Source organism: Cuculus canorus, chromosome 7, assembly GCF_017976375.1.
Source record: "Cuculus canorus isolate bCucCan1 chromosome 7, bCucCan1.pri, whole genome shotgun sequence".
In the NCBI taxonomy this organism is placed as follows: domain Eukaryota; kingdom Metazoa; phylum Chordata; class Aves; order Cuculiformes; family Cuculidae; genus Cuculus; species Cuculus canorus.
In genome coordinates, this window is record NC_071407.1 from 18,853,511 (window position 1) to 18,870,373 (window position 16,863).

Genomic DNA, 16,863 nt, shown 5'->3' on the forward strand with positions numbered 1-16,863 from the left:
CTACAGCAGAGCTGGGGAGTTGGTGCTCAGGGCTGTTGTGCAGTTTATTGCAGTCTGTTGGTCCACATTTGTTAATGGGCATTGATGCAAAGCAAAAGGCCATGGGATCTTCTTTATAAGGTGGCATGCCATTTTCTCTGCCTTCCATGCATTTTATCTCTTCCACATCTCTTTAGGCCTCCTTCTGCCTACAGGCATTATAACAGGAAATGTGAAGCTGAGAATGCATCTTTGCTCAGTTACGCTGTAGGCTGGATAGTTACACTGCATGCTGGATCGTAATGAGATTGTTAAGCTAATTGGCTCTTTATTAAGGGTATTATTTACAATGATGCTGAAGGCCATATGCATGCAGAACTCTTTCCTCTTGCAGTCAGTGCCCTCCTATCTGTGTTTCCTACAGGCTGCTGCCCATGGCAAGTCTACGCTGACCTTCTCTGCACTTCCTGGAGGACTTGCCCACCCTGTGTCAGAAAAGCCTGCTGCCAGGACCGTGTCTCAGGAAAGTTTACACTTCCACTGCTCACTTAAGCTTTCTGCTTCCCTGCAGCAGAACGTTGCCAGCATGGTGCGGGAGGAAGTCGTTTGGTGCAGGGCGGACCACGAGGGAGCAGGGGATGGAGATGAAATGCTTGTGGTGTGCTGCTGTGGCACATTCTCCCTTTAAAAGAGCTGCTACTCGATAAAGATCCTGTTGTGACTGGCTGTTTGTGTGGTGGAAGCAGTGTGTGAAGCAGGGGAAGTGAGAAACCCTGAATTGATACCGGAGCTCTGAGTACATAATTCAGACCTCTCCACTGAAGAGTTTGACACCCCTGCCATAAATAAAAGAGCAGCCTCGGCAGAGTGCAGTAAATGATGTTTTATTCTTTCCATTTAAAAACTTCCTTTGCACTCTTGTGAAATATTGACTTAGGGTGACCATATTACCACAAAATACAATCTTTTCCTGATATCAACCAAAGAAGCCTTTATATAGGTCTGGCCCATGAGAAGAGAATTTCATTGGCATATAGTAAATCCAGCCTTATTTGAGAGTGATGTGTTGACAATATCTTAATAATCTAACCACAGTGTCCTTATTGCCTGCCCTAAGGTCTTTGCCACAAGACAAATAGATTCTGGCCTGCTATCTCAGAAGCCTCAGCATCATTTTTTTGAGCTGTGACGTCTGCATTGGTAAACTAGTAATAGCTAAAATTCAACAGGATTTAAAATATTGACCTGCATAGCTCTTCCAGTATTTAATACCAATGTCTGGTTCTGTAGTCAGTGTATTTGCAATACTCTTGTAACATCCATAGCATGAAATAGAGAAGGAAAAAACAACACTACCTGTGTCATTTCAGAAGAGTTCTCATATGCAAAGCAACAAAAGGCAGCCCTTTTCGGCAGGTGGAATCACCTTCACATCTAATCCCCCACACACAAATCTGTTCCAATGGGTCCAAAAGTTAATTTCTTATTTTCTCATAAAAGCAGCAACAGCTCTGAAGCTGTTTCTGGTCTCAGACAGTTAAAGTATAGCTTAATCTAAATCACCCTACAGTCCCTGGAGCATCTGAGACTGCTACAGTTCTGCTTGTATAGAGGAAATGCCCAGTTCTCTGGGCTGGGCTAAGGACAGGTTGTTACTCTCCTGCATTCTAAGCCCCAGCACAAGCCCCTTTGGCATTAATGCTGTATACAGGTGGACACCTGGAAAGTAATCTTTCACAGCTTCCTATCTTCTGCTCCACAGACGACCTGGGCAAATATTAGCTGCCAGATTCTATTCAGGTATAAGCTCCTGTGTCCTCAGCAGTGCCTTTCAGCCTGGGTTGGAAGACCTCTGATCATATGGTCAGAAAACATGCCCTGAGAGCAGCCATCAGAAGGCAGCCCAGGTATAACCAGTCTGAGATGCTAGTCCTTGGGACTACTCAGAACAGGAAAAAACTTTTAATTTCTAATTAAATTGTGTTAGCTTTGACAGCTGAACTGGTTTACCTTTCAGTTCTTCTGCTTCGGAATTTTTGTTTATTAAACTCCAGCATTCAGTATCTGCCCTAGAGACTAACACTTGCTATAGCGGCAGATTTATTAGGACTCCTCTAGGTATTGAATAGACTATTTTTTTTTAATTGTATACACACAGCTTCTTTACACCCGCACTGTACATGAGCTGATGTGTTAAATAAGATCCAAGCCCCATTAAATGAAGAAGCCCATCTCTGCAAAGAAGACTCCCCAGGAACCTAAACTCTGCTGTTTTATCACAGCTGGCTCACCCTTGCTCCACTCTGCTGGCTGAAGCCATCAAGTTTTGGCAGATGCTTGAGAACCAAGATGCTGATGTGATCACCAGTCCTTGGCACAACAAGGGATAGGAGCATCCCTGGGAGTTGTTCATTTTTATTAGAAATATTTTTGTAGCAGTGCACAAGAAATTGGCTGCTGGCAGGGAAGGAAGAGGAAAGAGCTGATTCTATTGCTCCTCTAAACCATTAGTCACATTTAGAGGTAAACCTAACTGGGACTGAGCCAGAGGATCTTAAGGGAGGAATTCACAATCACAGTCCAACAAGGGTCAGAAAGGAAAGTTTCAAAAACCCACTCAGAGAGCGAAATACCCAAATACTTGTCCTGAGGGGCTGAACCTGGGAGTAATCCAGATCAAAGGTGTAGCTTGTTATTCAGACAAATAACACAGATAACAAGCAGCCAGGTATTCGTGTGTGTCACTTAGAAAACCCCAGATGCTTCTCTTTTTGGTGGGTTTTCCCTTCATTAGGGCTCAGACCTGCAGTTAGGTGACTCAGCTTCCTGCACCACACAGAGCAGACTGGGGAGCCCTTGTGAAGTGTTTCTGCCAGCAGAAACAGCAATAAGCAGTGAGGGGAAGAAAAGGTTTCAAACAACCCAGCACGGTACGGGAGACAATGTCTGCTGTGCGCTGCATTAGTTAACAGTGTATACACAGCAACATGAGCATTAACTTGAGGGAATTAAGAATAAGCAATGGTTTAGTTTGATTCAGGCTGGATTTAGGATTAGCTGGAATAAAAAACACTTTTTGGAATTTATATGGTTTTATCTATGGCCTGTGAGAAACACAGGATTCCTCCTGTTCAGTCCTATCAGGCATAAGCGGCCTTGGCTGAGAATGCGGCTCCAGCAAAAGCCCATAGGACAGACACAGTCACACCTATAAAACCTTTGTTTTACTACTTGTGTGAGATTTATATATGGGATGTTCTTACTGCCATGGTGCAAAGCTCAGTTTTACTGACAAAGCTGCGTTCTCTGAAGTGCTTCAGGTGTAATATGAATATACCATTGCTCTTACATTAGTGCCACTTCCACAATGTGAATGTGGCTGGAAGCTTTTCAAGGACCAAGCTGTGGTCTGAGTTTTTTTGATGAGAAATTTAAAAATTGACAAGTATGTGGTTATAGTCCTACTGAGTACGATCAGATAACCTCTCTTAGTATACCCCAGGGAGGCAGATATTGCATGCCATTAAACGTGTCCTGGATGCCAAGAAGGATACAAAACTACAACCAGGTTCCCCTACCACTTGATAACACAGTTAATTAGCAGCAGGAATAGCCCTCTCCTCAGTATTAATAACGAGACCATCAGCATGGAGCTGGTCACCAGGCAGCTGTATCCAGAGATATGAACAGTTCAGCGCAAGTGGGACATCTGCAGAATCTCATTGGTGGCAGCTGGCACTAGGCACATTTCTTTGTGACTGGATCAGAAACCGTTTTTTCCTCATATAGCAATTTTGGTAATGGTGACATCTCTTCCTCATTCCAAACAGAACAAAAAGCCCCAAAACCCAAACACTTAAAGAAAAAAGCCAAGAAACCACAAAGTAATAAACCAACCTGGACTACTGGAGAATTTCTGAGATATTTGAAAAGTTTTGATTTAATTTCAACTTTAAAATAAATGTTATTTAAATTACTCCTTTTAAAGTTGTTACAAGCCAAAAGAAAAGCCGTAGGACTGTTCATTTATACATACATGCAAACATCAAAGGAGGACTTCTCAATAATTTTTCAGCAAATTTCCCAACCCAGAAGACACCGGTTCAAAAAAAACCCAGCACAAACATGCTTTTATCTACCAGCAGTTTCACTCTTGTCAAAGAAGCCTGTTTTTTTCAGCTGAGAAGCTGTTTATTGGAAAATTCCTGCTAAGGTGCAGTCACGTGGCTTGGCTGTGTCAGTAGGTTTTTAGGCCAGTGTTCCAGCTGGTATTTGATCCTGCTTTGTTTATGTTCAGGCTCATCTAGTTGCTAAGGCAAGAAGTTTACTGCTAGCAGCTCAGGGCTAGTGCCAGTAATACTGCTGAGTTAGACTGTTGAGGCTGATCTTGTTGCCAGAAGTGTGTCTTATCTATCTCAGGCTGATAGTGCAGTGGTTTCACAAAGGGAGAGTATTAAGCTTCTCCATCTCCCTTTACAGTCCCACCTGGCTTAGCCTGGGGGACAGCTCGGGACTCACCATCTGCATCCCCTTTGTCAAGAGGAGTCTATATGAGGGCAACCACTTCCTCTTCCACCAGAAGAAACGGAGGTATCGGGGCATCCCAGGTACATTCCCTAGTCCTGGTAAGAATATGGAAAGAGGTGAACATTTGTCTCCCTTGGGTAGTGGAACATGGGAAGCCCAGGGCTTAAGGTACCTTGGGGCAGACCCTGCAAGCAACAGGACATGCAAACTTACTGGTGGGAGATGCAAGAACATTTCAAGGATGCCATTTAGATCACGCTCAGACACTTCAGTAGAACATGAATACTATATCTATAATTATGTAGACATGTCTAGATACATCTCTACGTAAGTGTATATCCATGTATGGAGGTACTATCAACAAGTCTCATACTGCAATATGAAATTCTCCTTTCATTTCTTTCTGACTTTTCCTTTGGGAAAGTTCACAAAGCTACAGCCAGTTTGGCATGGAATAATTCTGAAATGTTTCTACCCACATTCCCTGGGAACGTGTTCTCAGGAGACCTGATCCAGGCAGGCAGCGCTCACCAGCAGAAACCAGTTCTGCTAACAGACTTTCAGCCATCGCAGTGCAATTGAAGAAAGAGTCTCTCTTGGGCCAGATCCAGTCCATATCCTCTGCATCTTATCAGTGTCGGGAACAGAAAGGATTGCTTTTTATCTCAGGGTGCCATTTGTGTGGCCTGTCAATGTAAGGAAGATCATAAAGGTTACCTTAGCTGACCTGAGATGTTTCATGTTGTGGGTGACTACACTAACATTTCTGGCATAGCAAAAAACTAGCTTGCCCATTTTTGTGTGCTCTGAATGCTAGCATTCCATGTGCCACTTTCAAGCAACCGGAGGGGCAGTTGAGAGAGGATAAGGCTCTGATATTGCATGCCAGCAAGCAAGACCATGAATGCACTGAGGAGCTCCAGGACAAGGGAATCCAAGCCATTGTAGGGAAGAATTAACCTGTGCAGGCAAACTTTGGCAAGCTATGGCTTTTCAGAGCATATCTCCAGCTTTGAACATATTTTACTTTTCATTGGAGTTCAATTTCTTTACATAGCCAGAAGGATTTAAAAAATTGTCCCTGCTTCTCATAGCCTTCTCCTTCCTTCAAAGTACCACAGGTCATTTATTTGATATGGACTTTGACATGGGAAAGCACTCATTTTTTAGCACTGCAAGCTGCTCCCCCAAAGGCTTGAGTAAAACCTACTTTAATAAAAACACAGAGCTTTAGGCAATTGGGACAAAAATGATTTCTGCACCACTGAAATGCTGCTTTCTAAGTATGTTCAATAGTGTATTAGAAGCAAGTCCCTAATTGGCCATAGAGTACTGGAGACCTGACTATCTAATGTAAAAAAATCAACATAATGAAAACTTTGAGAATATAAAAAAGAAGCAAGGGAAAACCACAGGTCATTTTCAGCCATTCCCTACCCATTTAAATCACATAATTACAATATTATCTTTAATACCAGGGGACAGAGGTGAATGTAAGATAGTCGTAAGACCAGAATAATCACGCTAATGACAAAATAAATTAATCATTGACCTCTGGTGTTATAATAAGCATTTCACAAAAAAAACCACACTGAAGTTAATTTGCTCAGGTGTTCCATGTTCTTGCTATCTTCTATAAGGCTCTGAAACAGAATTCCTTTAATAGAAATCACAGTTTGTACATCAGTTGCTCCAAATTACATATTTGTATGTATTACCTAGACCACAGGCAACCTATCATCTACAATGTCACCAGCTTCTGATGTTGCTTTTGAGTGAGTCAGAGGATCAACCTTAAGAGTTCTTTATATTCCCCAAATACAGATATGCAAAGGTGTCAATGTATTTCTGGTCAAAACATAATTAGCCAAATTTTCTACTTTCAATTTTTCTACTACAAATTTTCTATTTTCAATTTTCTACAAATTTTCTACAAATTTTCTACTTACACTTTTTTATATTCAAACAACAGTAACACTTTCACTGTCAGCAAGGACTGCTTGGCTAATCAGGGATCAAAGCAGAGCAGATTTAAATGAAACTGCTAGTCTGGACAATGACTGAGCCAAAATCACTGTGAAAAGTCTCTACTGTGTTTCATAATGCAACAGAAAATAAGAGAAACTGAGGAGAAATGTAAAATCATCACTGACATGACTTTGGAGACTACACACAGTCTACAGGACTGGTTAATAATGAAAAAGACAAGTTACATCAAGTTACACACCTGGTGATTTCTCTCTAGTGGATGTGGCACAAGGAATGCAAAAGCCCCGATGTCCTCTGGGTAGTGGGAAGGTGATCCTCTTCCAGTGCTGCTGGACCGTGTGCTGGCACCACAACCGCAGGGTCCTTTGGCCAGACTGCTGCTCTTGCACAGCAGGGAGGGGTGGGAATGACTGCAGGAATCCTGGCCCAGAGGTGTTTCTGACTAACCTCCTTCTCCCTCGCTTTAAGAGGGTAAGGAAGGAGGACAAAGCCCTGCACTTAGTCATCTCCTAGATCTTTTAATTGTGTACCACACACATGCATGCACAAACACACACTTTCACGTTGTTGACTCTTTCTGCTTGGAGATAAAATTACAATAAGATATAATTACAATAAAAAAAGCTGTCTAGAAGTCATTCAAGTACTGTAAAACAAGTCTTGTTTATTTTGTTTATTAGTTAATAAATAATTATTTATTTGCAAATACAGGTGCATTGATGGAACGTGCCAATGATACACATTTTATTGGACAGATGACTTAGGAAGGCACTAAATATCCAAGGAGGAGTTGAAAAAAATCCATGCATGTAAGCCATTTCAATTAAATTGCACTCTCTAAAACAAACCCAGTATTTTGCATAAGGAAATCGGAGCTCTTGGGAAAGAGCCATGGTTGTGGGATGTCAGTCTATGTGACAACTGGACTGGAAGGTGTCGCAGTTGCCCCAGAAAGAGAAGGAGGTTCAAAGGGAAGTGGTTCTGGCCCAACAGCCAAAGAGTATGTAAGCCAGGTTTGGCCTCATTCACATCTGCCAAGGAAGAACCACTGCTGTAAATGAGTGTCAGGACACCCACGAATGCAAAATGCAAAAGAGGCCACGCGCAGGAGAAGGGAGCAGTGAAATCGATGGCCCTCCCTTCAGCTTGCTGTGCTTCTGTGCATGCAAAGAGCCTGCTGTGCTCTTTAGTCTAAACCACTGGCTGCTGGCAAGGCAGAATTCAGCTTAGTTTGCCTCAACACACCTATGATTTAATGTCACTGTCATTTGCATCACGAAACAGTGCTTTCCTACAACTGTTTTCATGATTATTGCACATTTCCCATAGTGCCCTCTCCCTAAAAGAAAGAGGTCAATTCACAGCTTTCATTTTGCCTAGTAATGACCTCTTCCATCTTTGTTTTCCACAGCAGCAATGGAAAAAACCCCCAACAAACACAAACAGAAAAGGATAAGAAAAGAATGAAAATTGTTATTTGAAAAGCTGTCATTTGTTTTTCTTTTAATACACAAACATTTTGTATCCACCTTTGTAGGCATTACTGCTGCTTTATACTGATATGAAATGGCATTTTTATAGGTATATGTGTAAATATAAACAATATTTTATATATATATAGGTTTGTTTGTGTGTTTGCATGTGCAGGTGTGTATGTACACTCCCACACCCTAGCAAGAAGTTGGCCAACAACATGGTCTAGGCCAGAGGCAGGTTTGCTGGTGGGTTCACTCTCAAACGACATCAATATTGTGCTGGGACCTTGTACACCTGTACAACATCATTCCCTCCTTGTGGTGACATGCTTTAAGGAAAGCTCTGGATACACAACAAGAACCACTTTCATATTTGTTTTCAAAACTCCCCCAGTGCTGTGTTTGTTTGGCTACAAATTCTCTAGGTCAAAACTCCCTCTGGGACACATGCAAGTCTAGAGACACAGTCTGCAGTGAATGCAGTTCCTTCAGCTAACAGAAAGAGTTGTTCAAAATGAAGAAGTCCTACTTGAAATGTATTAGGTATGCAAGTTAGGACTGGCTCCTTTTCACATGCCCGTATTTCACTTTGCCTTTACAGTAAAGTAAAAAAATACACCCTGCTTTCCTCACATACCTAGAAGTATTACAGTATGTTGGAGGATCTCATTCTCTCCCAGTTTAAGGTGGCCCTCAAAAAAATGGGTTCAGAAGTGTGTATATCTACAAAACAAATAACAGTTAACTAAGCAAAAGGGATTTTTTTTAATGCAGTTGTATATTTTGCTTATCAAAGTACCATTTTTTTTATATCTGTGCGGATACTTTGTATCCACAGTCTCCCCTTGGACAGCAAGATTTATTCTACCATCTGAGAGCCTGCCTACTTCTTGACTTGAGGCTGCTAAGGGCATTTACATTTGTAATACCAAACCAAAGAAAAAGGCTTGTATACTCTGCTAGTCTTTCAGATTGCAAAGGTTCTGTCTAAACATACCGTGGAAAACTTTAATAGATCTATTTATCTATATTTTAACATGTAGATGACATTCTGCTCTATACTGAGTAGACATTATGCAGTATATAGTGACAGGAACAGAGAAGTGCAACATGAATAGCACCATGTCAGTTTAGCAAAATATTTGTGATTAAAAAAAGGAAAACTATTAATAACGGAAGTAATTTCCCTTAATTTAACAACCTGAATATTGATCCTTGTTAGTGAAACTCTTCGTTTTCAAATTCTTTTCTATTTCTTTCAAAATGAGGCCTTTCCCAGAGGAGACAGCATCTTGTGAGTTCTAAGTCAAAGCTGGCTTAAAATTTTTTGGGTTTGCATAACAGGATCATAGGATAATTCAGGCTGCAAGAGATCTCAGGAGATGTTTGGATGAACCTCCTGCTGAAGGAGGGTCAGTTTTGAGGTCGGTCCAAGTTGTCCAGGGCTTTATCCACTCAGGTGTTGAAAATTTTCAAGGGTGGAGACTGAACAATAAATACTCATTAAAATATAGGCATTTGGCTGAATGTGCTCAAAACTCCAACCAAACCAGTACAAGCTTCTCTACATCCACCCCACACCTCTGCTGCAACTGTCCTTGCCAAATCACAAAGTGGCCAATCTAACACAAATCTGCAGGTGAAATGAACCTTAGAAAATCATTAAAGACTAAATTCAAATCACACTGAAATATAGGAAGAGATGCCCTTAGTGTCTACACCTACACCCTCGGAGGGAAATGCTTTAGCAATTAGTACTGACAAAACTGCATTAGAACATGTTCTGAATGCATAGCTCTTGTCAGGGATGGAGGAAGGCTGGGAGCTGAGTTCAGGTGAGGGAAGGAGCCAAACAACCAAGTGTTGGTCTGTTTCCTGACAACAGCCTTGGTCCTGGGAAAATAAGAATTTATGCAAGAAAACCTCTATCATAAATACTAAAACTGAGAGAGTGGGGCAGCGCCTTTGTCCCATCTCTACATGGTATTTATTAGTAAAAGCCCTGATTCTTCCCTTTCTTTTCAGGAAGTCATTAGTCACTTCACTGAAAACAATCTTGTAAAAATAGTCTGAGATGTGAATCAGGCTGAAAGTCACTGACAGAATTCTTCCTTAGAGCTCCTGCACTTCAATTTTAATTGGGGAAAACAGTAGGAAAATGAGAGAGAGAAAAAGCAAAACAATATCCAAATAAAGATAGTTATAAGCACGCTTATTTCCTTAATTTTTTCCACATTTTCACAAAGGTTCTCTGATTATCTATGATGATGGAAAAAAAAAAAAAAAGCTTAGGCAAGGATCAGTGGTATTTTGTTACAGATCTTTCAAAGAAAAATGAGAATCCAAAGAAGCAATTTTCTAGGAATTTATACTTCAGATGTTTGGTTTTTTGGTTTGTTTTTTTTTTTCTTTAAATTATAGATCTACAAGACCAAAATTAGGTACAATGTTTTTCAGGTTTTAAAAGTTAGTGTTGTATTTCAGTGGAAGCCTGAAAACAAAACAAAACCCATGACAATTATAATAAGCAAAGGTCTTCTAATCCTAAGAAAAAATTAAATGCTATTATGAAATTTAATTCAACCTTGCTCATTACCAAAATATTACAGGTAAAGTATCAAGACAAGTTGAAGTTTTAAGCTGCATTATAAATAACCTTGACCCTAAAGGAACTTATTTGAAGATTATCAAGTAATATAAAGAATTCAGCAGCATGTTAGTGGACACTGCAAAAATACATGAGAAGTCTAAAGCAGCTCTAACTGTATTCTGGTTGTTCAAAGTTCTTTTGACATAGCTGTTGTGTTGTGCACCCAGTATACAATCTTGTTAATAACATCTGGGCAATCAACATGTGCAGAAAATGAATCTTGGGTTTATTGCATATTTTTAGCGAGGTGCTTTCTACCTGTCAATATGGTTCAAAGGCAGTGAGTGAGAGAAGTTCAATAGATGCATCATCTGTCCTAGGTCTCATTGGATGGACAGGATGGTCTCACAGGTTTTACTTCATGTCATATATTGAGCAACACATCTGGGCAAAAAGACATTTGCTTTGGCAATACCAACCATCGTAATGGCAAAGCAGCAGCAGCAAGCGGTGGCTTCATCCTGTCATAATTATTTGTGTAGCTGGCATTGCCCCTTCATCTTACCAATAATTTAGTGCTTACTTAATTTCACACTCCTTTGGAGTTATCATCACCTTGCAGCTTTCAATGTGGTCAGCTTTCAATTTCCTTCCCATGCAAACCACAATGAGATTCAGACATAAAGTGTTGTACGAACATCAAATCTGCATGTGCTTTTGTGTGCACGTCTGACCAAATGGTTCTTAGAAACTCTGGCATGTTTCGTTACTTCAGTTTTCAAGATACTCCTTCAGCAGCAAAATCATCTAAGTGGGTGAGCGGCACTATGCCAGTATTTGAGGTTGGGTTCATGTCCTTTCCTAAGTGAACTTGAGTTTCTTCAGCATCTTGACTGTAGGGGTAAGAGGCTGGTTCAATACAGGGCTGGGTATCCACAGCTTCAGCATATCTGTAGTCCTGCAGGCCATCTTCAGGTGTTTTCACTGCTTCTCCTGGTACAGCTGGCATTAACCAGGTAGGTTCAGAGAGCTGAGAAGGTGACTTCAGCACTTCTACAGATGAAGCTGGTAAAGGCAACACTCTAGGGTAGGAGGCATAGGGAGAATTCATAATTTCTGGAGGTGGAGGCTGGTGCAAGTTCCCTTCTGTGGAAGGGACTGAGACTTGAACATATTTTCCAGTTTCTGGATCATAAAATGTCTTTAAATTAACTTCAGCTGGTAAATCAACTACATAGTATTGGCCAGAGTCAGGGTCTTGGAGGAGTTTACGCTGGGTTGAAGAGAGGGAGGGGCTTACTGCTGACACTCCACTGGGTTTTGCTGTACTGGTTTCTGTGAAAGTTGAGTGAGGGGCAGGATGGAGAGGAGAATATCGCAAGGGTGAGGGAGATGCTAGTGTCTGTCCAGAATGAGAAGACTTTTTCCCTACAGAATCTGTATGCTCAGTCTCATGCTTTTGCTGCTGCTCTTGCATTTTCTTCCTCCTGCTTGCCAGCTTTTTGGCCCGCCGCAAAGCCTTTTCTGTTTTTGGTGGCACAGCGGGAGGCTTGCCTGCTGCTCTCTCCCCAAGTCCCTTGGACTCTAGTTTCTCAGCTTCCCCTATACAATAGGAAAGTAGGTTCTTCTCCGCAGAATCAAGTATCTCTTCTGCAGCCACATTGGCTTGGCTCTTTAGTGCTACGTTCAGCAAGGCAGGGTTTATTACATTCTCTGTCCCTCTAAAGCCAGACATTGTTAGTTTGTCTGAAGAAGAACTGACAGCAAGAGAGTGCATGGTACTGCCTGACCTGGGGCTTGTAACAGCAGAGCATGCAAGACTGTCTGACAAAACTGGTGCACCTTCTGTATGTATGATGTCCTCTAAGGCTTCGTGGGATACAGGAGAATACGTATGGTCCTCTGATATGGAGCCAGTCACAGGGGAAATTGTCTCCCTTGTGATTATTTTTTTTGCACAAGAGCCACCTCTGCGATTAGATAAATGATGATTCTTAAAGTAATTGGTCTTTATTTCTGTGGGATAGCTGGGGTTGTTATGTGCTTGGTCATTTCCCAGACTTATATTTGACTGTGTTAAACTGTGCCTTGCCTTCCTAGTCTGGAGCTTCTCTTTCCTTCTGCAGACACTTTCCTCATTCATTTTCCCAATTTTATTTAACAAAGCACGAGTTTCTTCATCTTCTTCCATCACCTTCCCTTCTGAAAAGCTCTCTGTATCTTCCAGAGGACTGGGATCCAGTGTTGCTGAAGCGGACCCAGCCTCACTGGCCTCTTTCCCTCTGTCAGTTGCTCCATCTCTCACGTTCTGCTGCCCTCTGCGCCTTGATGCTGAGCAGTCTACCTCCTGGGCATGCGACATGTTTCGGTGCTTCTCGTTGCACGCTGGTGGCGGCATAAACCTACATTCCATTTCTTTGTAGCTGCTGCTCACTGTATCATCCAGGGAAAAGGACCTGAACAGGGGCAGCTTGACAGCCCTTATTACCTGAGGTGACCTGAATGTATTATCTTTAATCATAAACAGACTGGGTTTGGTTGAGCTTGAAGATGGTGGTGTTTGTGGTTCCTCAGACTTGGGGACAGACATGTCCCTTATACCATCAGAAGCAGAATCCATGCTGTTGGCCTCTTCACTTTTCTCTCCCTTTAGTTTCTCTTTCATCAAGCTCCTCTGTATATCCCCAGTAATATTCCCCTCCCTCTTCTCTGCTGCACCACTACCAGCATAATATTGCGGTTCATCTTCCCCAACCTCTCTTCCACTCTCCTTGTTGCTTTCCTTACTGTCTGCACCCACATCACTCTCAGTCCTCTGGCTTTCTTGAAGGCATGCCTTCTGCATCAAGGGAACTGGTGGAAATGACTCCTCCTGAAGTGGCTGCTCTACTGTAGAGACAAAAGATTGCTCTGAGGAACTAGTGCTTCTTTTGCCTTGCGCTTCATAGCCAGGTACCACCATATTGGTTTGAGTATCACCATAAGGCACATTCTCTGCTGGTGAGAGTTGGTTTGGGAGTGTTTTGAAGACAATTTTTTCATTCTGAATAGCAACCCGGCTCTCATTTTCCTCACCCTGGACACTGTGGCTTTGCACAAGCTGCCCAGCCGTTGTATCTGCATTGTCTTTACTGAATGGCTTCAGTGTTGGATGCTGCAGATATTTTCTTAAATCAAGGTCATCTAAGTCATGTCTGAACAAGAGGAGCTTTTCATTATCCCTTGTGTTTTTAACCAAATCTTTGTGTTTTGAATCATCTTGCTGCAATTTTTCTTCAGTTTGGTAAATTAAAGGGTCTGCTGTTGTCTGAGGTGAACTCAAAGTCAGGCAATTGTCTGTAAAGTGTCCAGGTAACTCAGTTTTATTGTCCTTTTCATAAACTCTGTCAGACAATATGGAGGTTATATCACCCAATTCATCTTTTTCTGTAATATTTTTGTCACTTTTTTCTTGTAAAGTCAAGAGCGAGGCATTCATTTTCGTACTCTCCTGTATATTTTCCCTGGTTTTATTTTTCTCCTCCAAGGCCCTTAACAGGGGAGAAGGGGTATAAATGCTTTTAACACGTTTACGGACATCCTTCAAGTTGAATAACAGGCTCGATACTTTTGATTTATAACTATCCCGAGACCTGTAATCACCAAATGTGCTCTCCTCATGGTCTCTTAATGCTGTACTCTCAGTGGGAGGAGGTGTCAGTGGGATCAGCTCACTTCCAACAGCATCCACCTCCTGTTTTGCTGGTATGATGGGTGTTAAGAGTTCCGTGATGTTGAAAGAGGGACTAATGGATCCAGGGGAGCTTACCTGTTTAGGCTGAGGAGTCTCATCCAGACTAGTTTTGGCACCAGTCACCTTTTCAGACAATGAGCATGTCTCGTCACTGGCTGTGAATGTCGCCTTTAAAGTCTGTCTCCTCTCTGCTGCCCCTTTTATAGTTCTCTGTTTCCTCCAGGGTGGACAGGTTGGGGGATTGAGGGCCTCCTCTTCAGGTAAGGTGGCGAGGGGTCTTGGAGGCGGGCTGGGTGCCTGGCACGTGGGTGAGGGTGAAGTCATCCTGTAGGACCCAGACTGGGGTGAGATGGAGGCTTGGGACATTGCAGGTGGGGAAAGTTGAGCTGGCACCGGAGGTGGTGGCACAGGAGGAGCTTCAAGGGTAGGGGGTGTTGGGGGACGGCCCTGCTGGGTGAGGGGTGGAAGAAGTGCCTGTGGGACAGGAGGTGGCCGAGGGGGACCGTGGTGTGCATGGATCCGAGGTGGGGGTGCGGGAGGAAGAGCAGCAGCAAATTTGGTTTCTGAAGGGAGAGGGCTCTGAGGCACATATACAGCTGGGAGAGGGATGCTGAAAGTAGCTTCTGGTGGAGTAGGCTTCATCTCAAACTCTTTCTCCTGCTTCTTAGCAACAGTGGTCTTGACAGATGGCAATTTATGTTCATGTGTGTGTGATTCTTTAATAAACGGTGCTTCTTGCAGGTATGTAAGTCCTTCCTTTTTCATTTTTATATCAAAAAATTCCTCCTTTTCTGCCATTTTTTTGTGATGAACATTCCATGATTCAAAAGCACTGTTCTCACTGTGAAGAAAATTACCTTTTTTTGCTGGCTCATTAACTTTCACACTTCTGTTTTTTAAAGCCTTTTTAGAGGAACGGGAAAAATTTGACTTGGCTACTTTTGACATCTCAATCAGCACAGGATAACAACCATCAGAGCCACAGTAACTCAGGTCAATAAGTCTTTTCTGTGGCTCCTGTTTGCCACTGAGACAGTGGCTACCTTGACTAGCTTTGGAAACTTCAGGAGGTTCCTTGTGGATGCTTAAAATTTCTCTGTCATCCCAGCAAGCCATATCATTTCCATGATTTAATCTACATTTTTGAAGGCTATTCTTAATAGGCTGCTTGATGGCTATCAGGGAACCTCGTGACCCTTGGTCTGCACTCTTATCAAATGTCTTAATCAACGAGGACACTTTTGAAACATGTTTATTGTTCCTTGGACCAGTGACTGGCAAAGTCAGCTTTTTCTTTTCCATGGCAAAGGTGTCATTTTTAGCTATCCTTTGCTCCTCTGGAGCATTCTTTGGTAACTGCTGGAATGTGGAAGCCCATACTGTCTGTTCATTATTTCTTGCTGTTAGCTTGTTATAGACATTGCTTTTCTTGATGGCATGGTTTAATGTATCTGGGTTAAATTTAGCAGAGAACTGTAGGGCGAAGTCAGGTGAAATGGCAAGATCTGTTTCACTGTAAGAATCTTCGAGTTCTGCCACACATAAACTTTTGAAAGCTCGGTCTGTGAGGCTGCTTACCTCTCTGTCTGTGTCGTCCAGGAGACTCCCAATACTTGAGGAGTCACTGTGTCCTTCTGTATGTTTCTTATTTCCCTGCATTGTTCATGGGATTCATGAATGAGTTATCCAAAGGATTAATTTGAAGTGTCAAATAAGCAGACGACTGTGTAGGCTGGTTCCAGCTGTTTGCAATTCACAAGCACAAAGAAATTCCTCCACACGGTGCTGCTGCACGTTGATTCATCTTACAGAATAGCTGAAGGAAACTTTCTTCTCTGCAAAGCCAAAAATTGTAAACCATCATTTTTCTATATTAACACTATAGAGACCATTTACCAGATATATCAGTCACTAACTAATTTGATCCTATAAGGACTCTAAACAAGATGCTAGCAACACAATAAACAACATGAAAAATAATTGTTATTTTAGTCAATTTTAGTAGCTTGTGGTAGATAGTTGAATTTCTGGAAAGTGCCATTAAAAAAAGTGGTTTCACCTCAGATTATTTACTTGGGCCCTTGAAAGATATGAGCCAAATTTCCTTCCCTTTCCAGACCTCCAACCATAAGCACTGCTGAGTGCTGTGCATGTATTTAGCTAAGGTGGTTAGCCATTTATTTGGCTGGGAAGAATTAGTAATCAAAAGTGAGAAAACTTACTTTAAAACAGAATGTCACTTGGTATATAATTGCACACTATGTCCAAAATGAAAGAAAAGTTGATAAAACTTACTTGGCAAGACATCATAATTACAATTTAAAATATTTTGTGAAAAATAAACTTATTATAGAAGATTCTATTCTTACTCAGCTGTTAGCACATGACTGTAGAAAATTAAATCTATAGAGATGAATCTGCTTTCATCAGGCTGGGGCTTTGCTGTGACAATTACCCTGAGCAGAACCCTTGTTTGAGGAAATAGAATGGCACCACTGATAAAGAGAATTTACAGTGCACCAACACATTCCAAATGAACGTTGCTGGGGTAAAATCCTTCAGCCATCCAT

At 41.9% G+C, this 16,863-nt stretch overlaps 1 protein-coding gene across 3 annotated transcripts in view; it reads right to left on the reverse strand.

Annotated features, from left to right (window-relative positions):
- Positions 1–753: 753 nt before the first annotated feature.
- Positions 754–16,863, reverse strand: part of C7H10orf71 (chromosome 7 C10orf71 homolog) — a 97,531-nt gene continuing 81,421 nt past the window's right edge. For all 3 annotated transcript variants that reach the window (XM_054071392.1, XM_054071391.1, XM_054071390.1), the window contains exons 3-4: positions 6,734–16,128; positions 754–5,192 (exon numbers count right to left, since the gene is read on the reverse strand). In XM_054071392.1, coding sequence (XP_053927367.1) covers positions 11,339–15,952 — 4,614 coding nt within the window. In that variant the 5' untranslated portion in view covers positions 15,953–16,128 and the 3' untranslated portion in view covers positions 754–5,192; positions 6,734–11,338. The remainder of the gene's footprint in view (positions 5,193–6,733; positions 16,129–16,863) is intronic.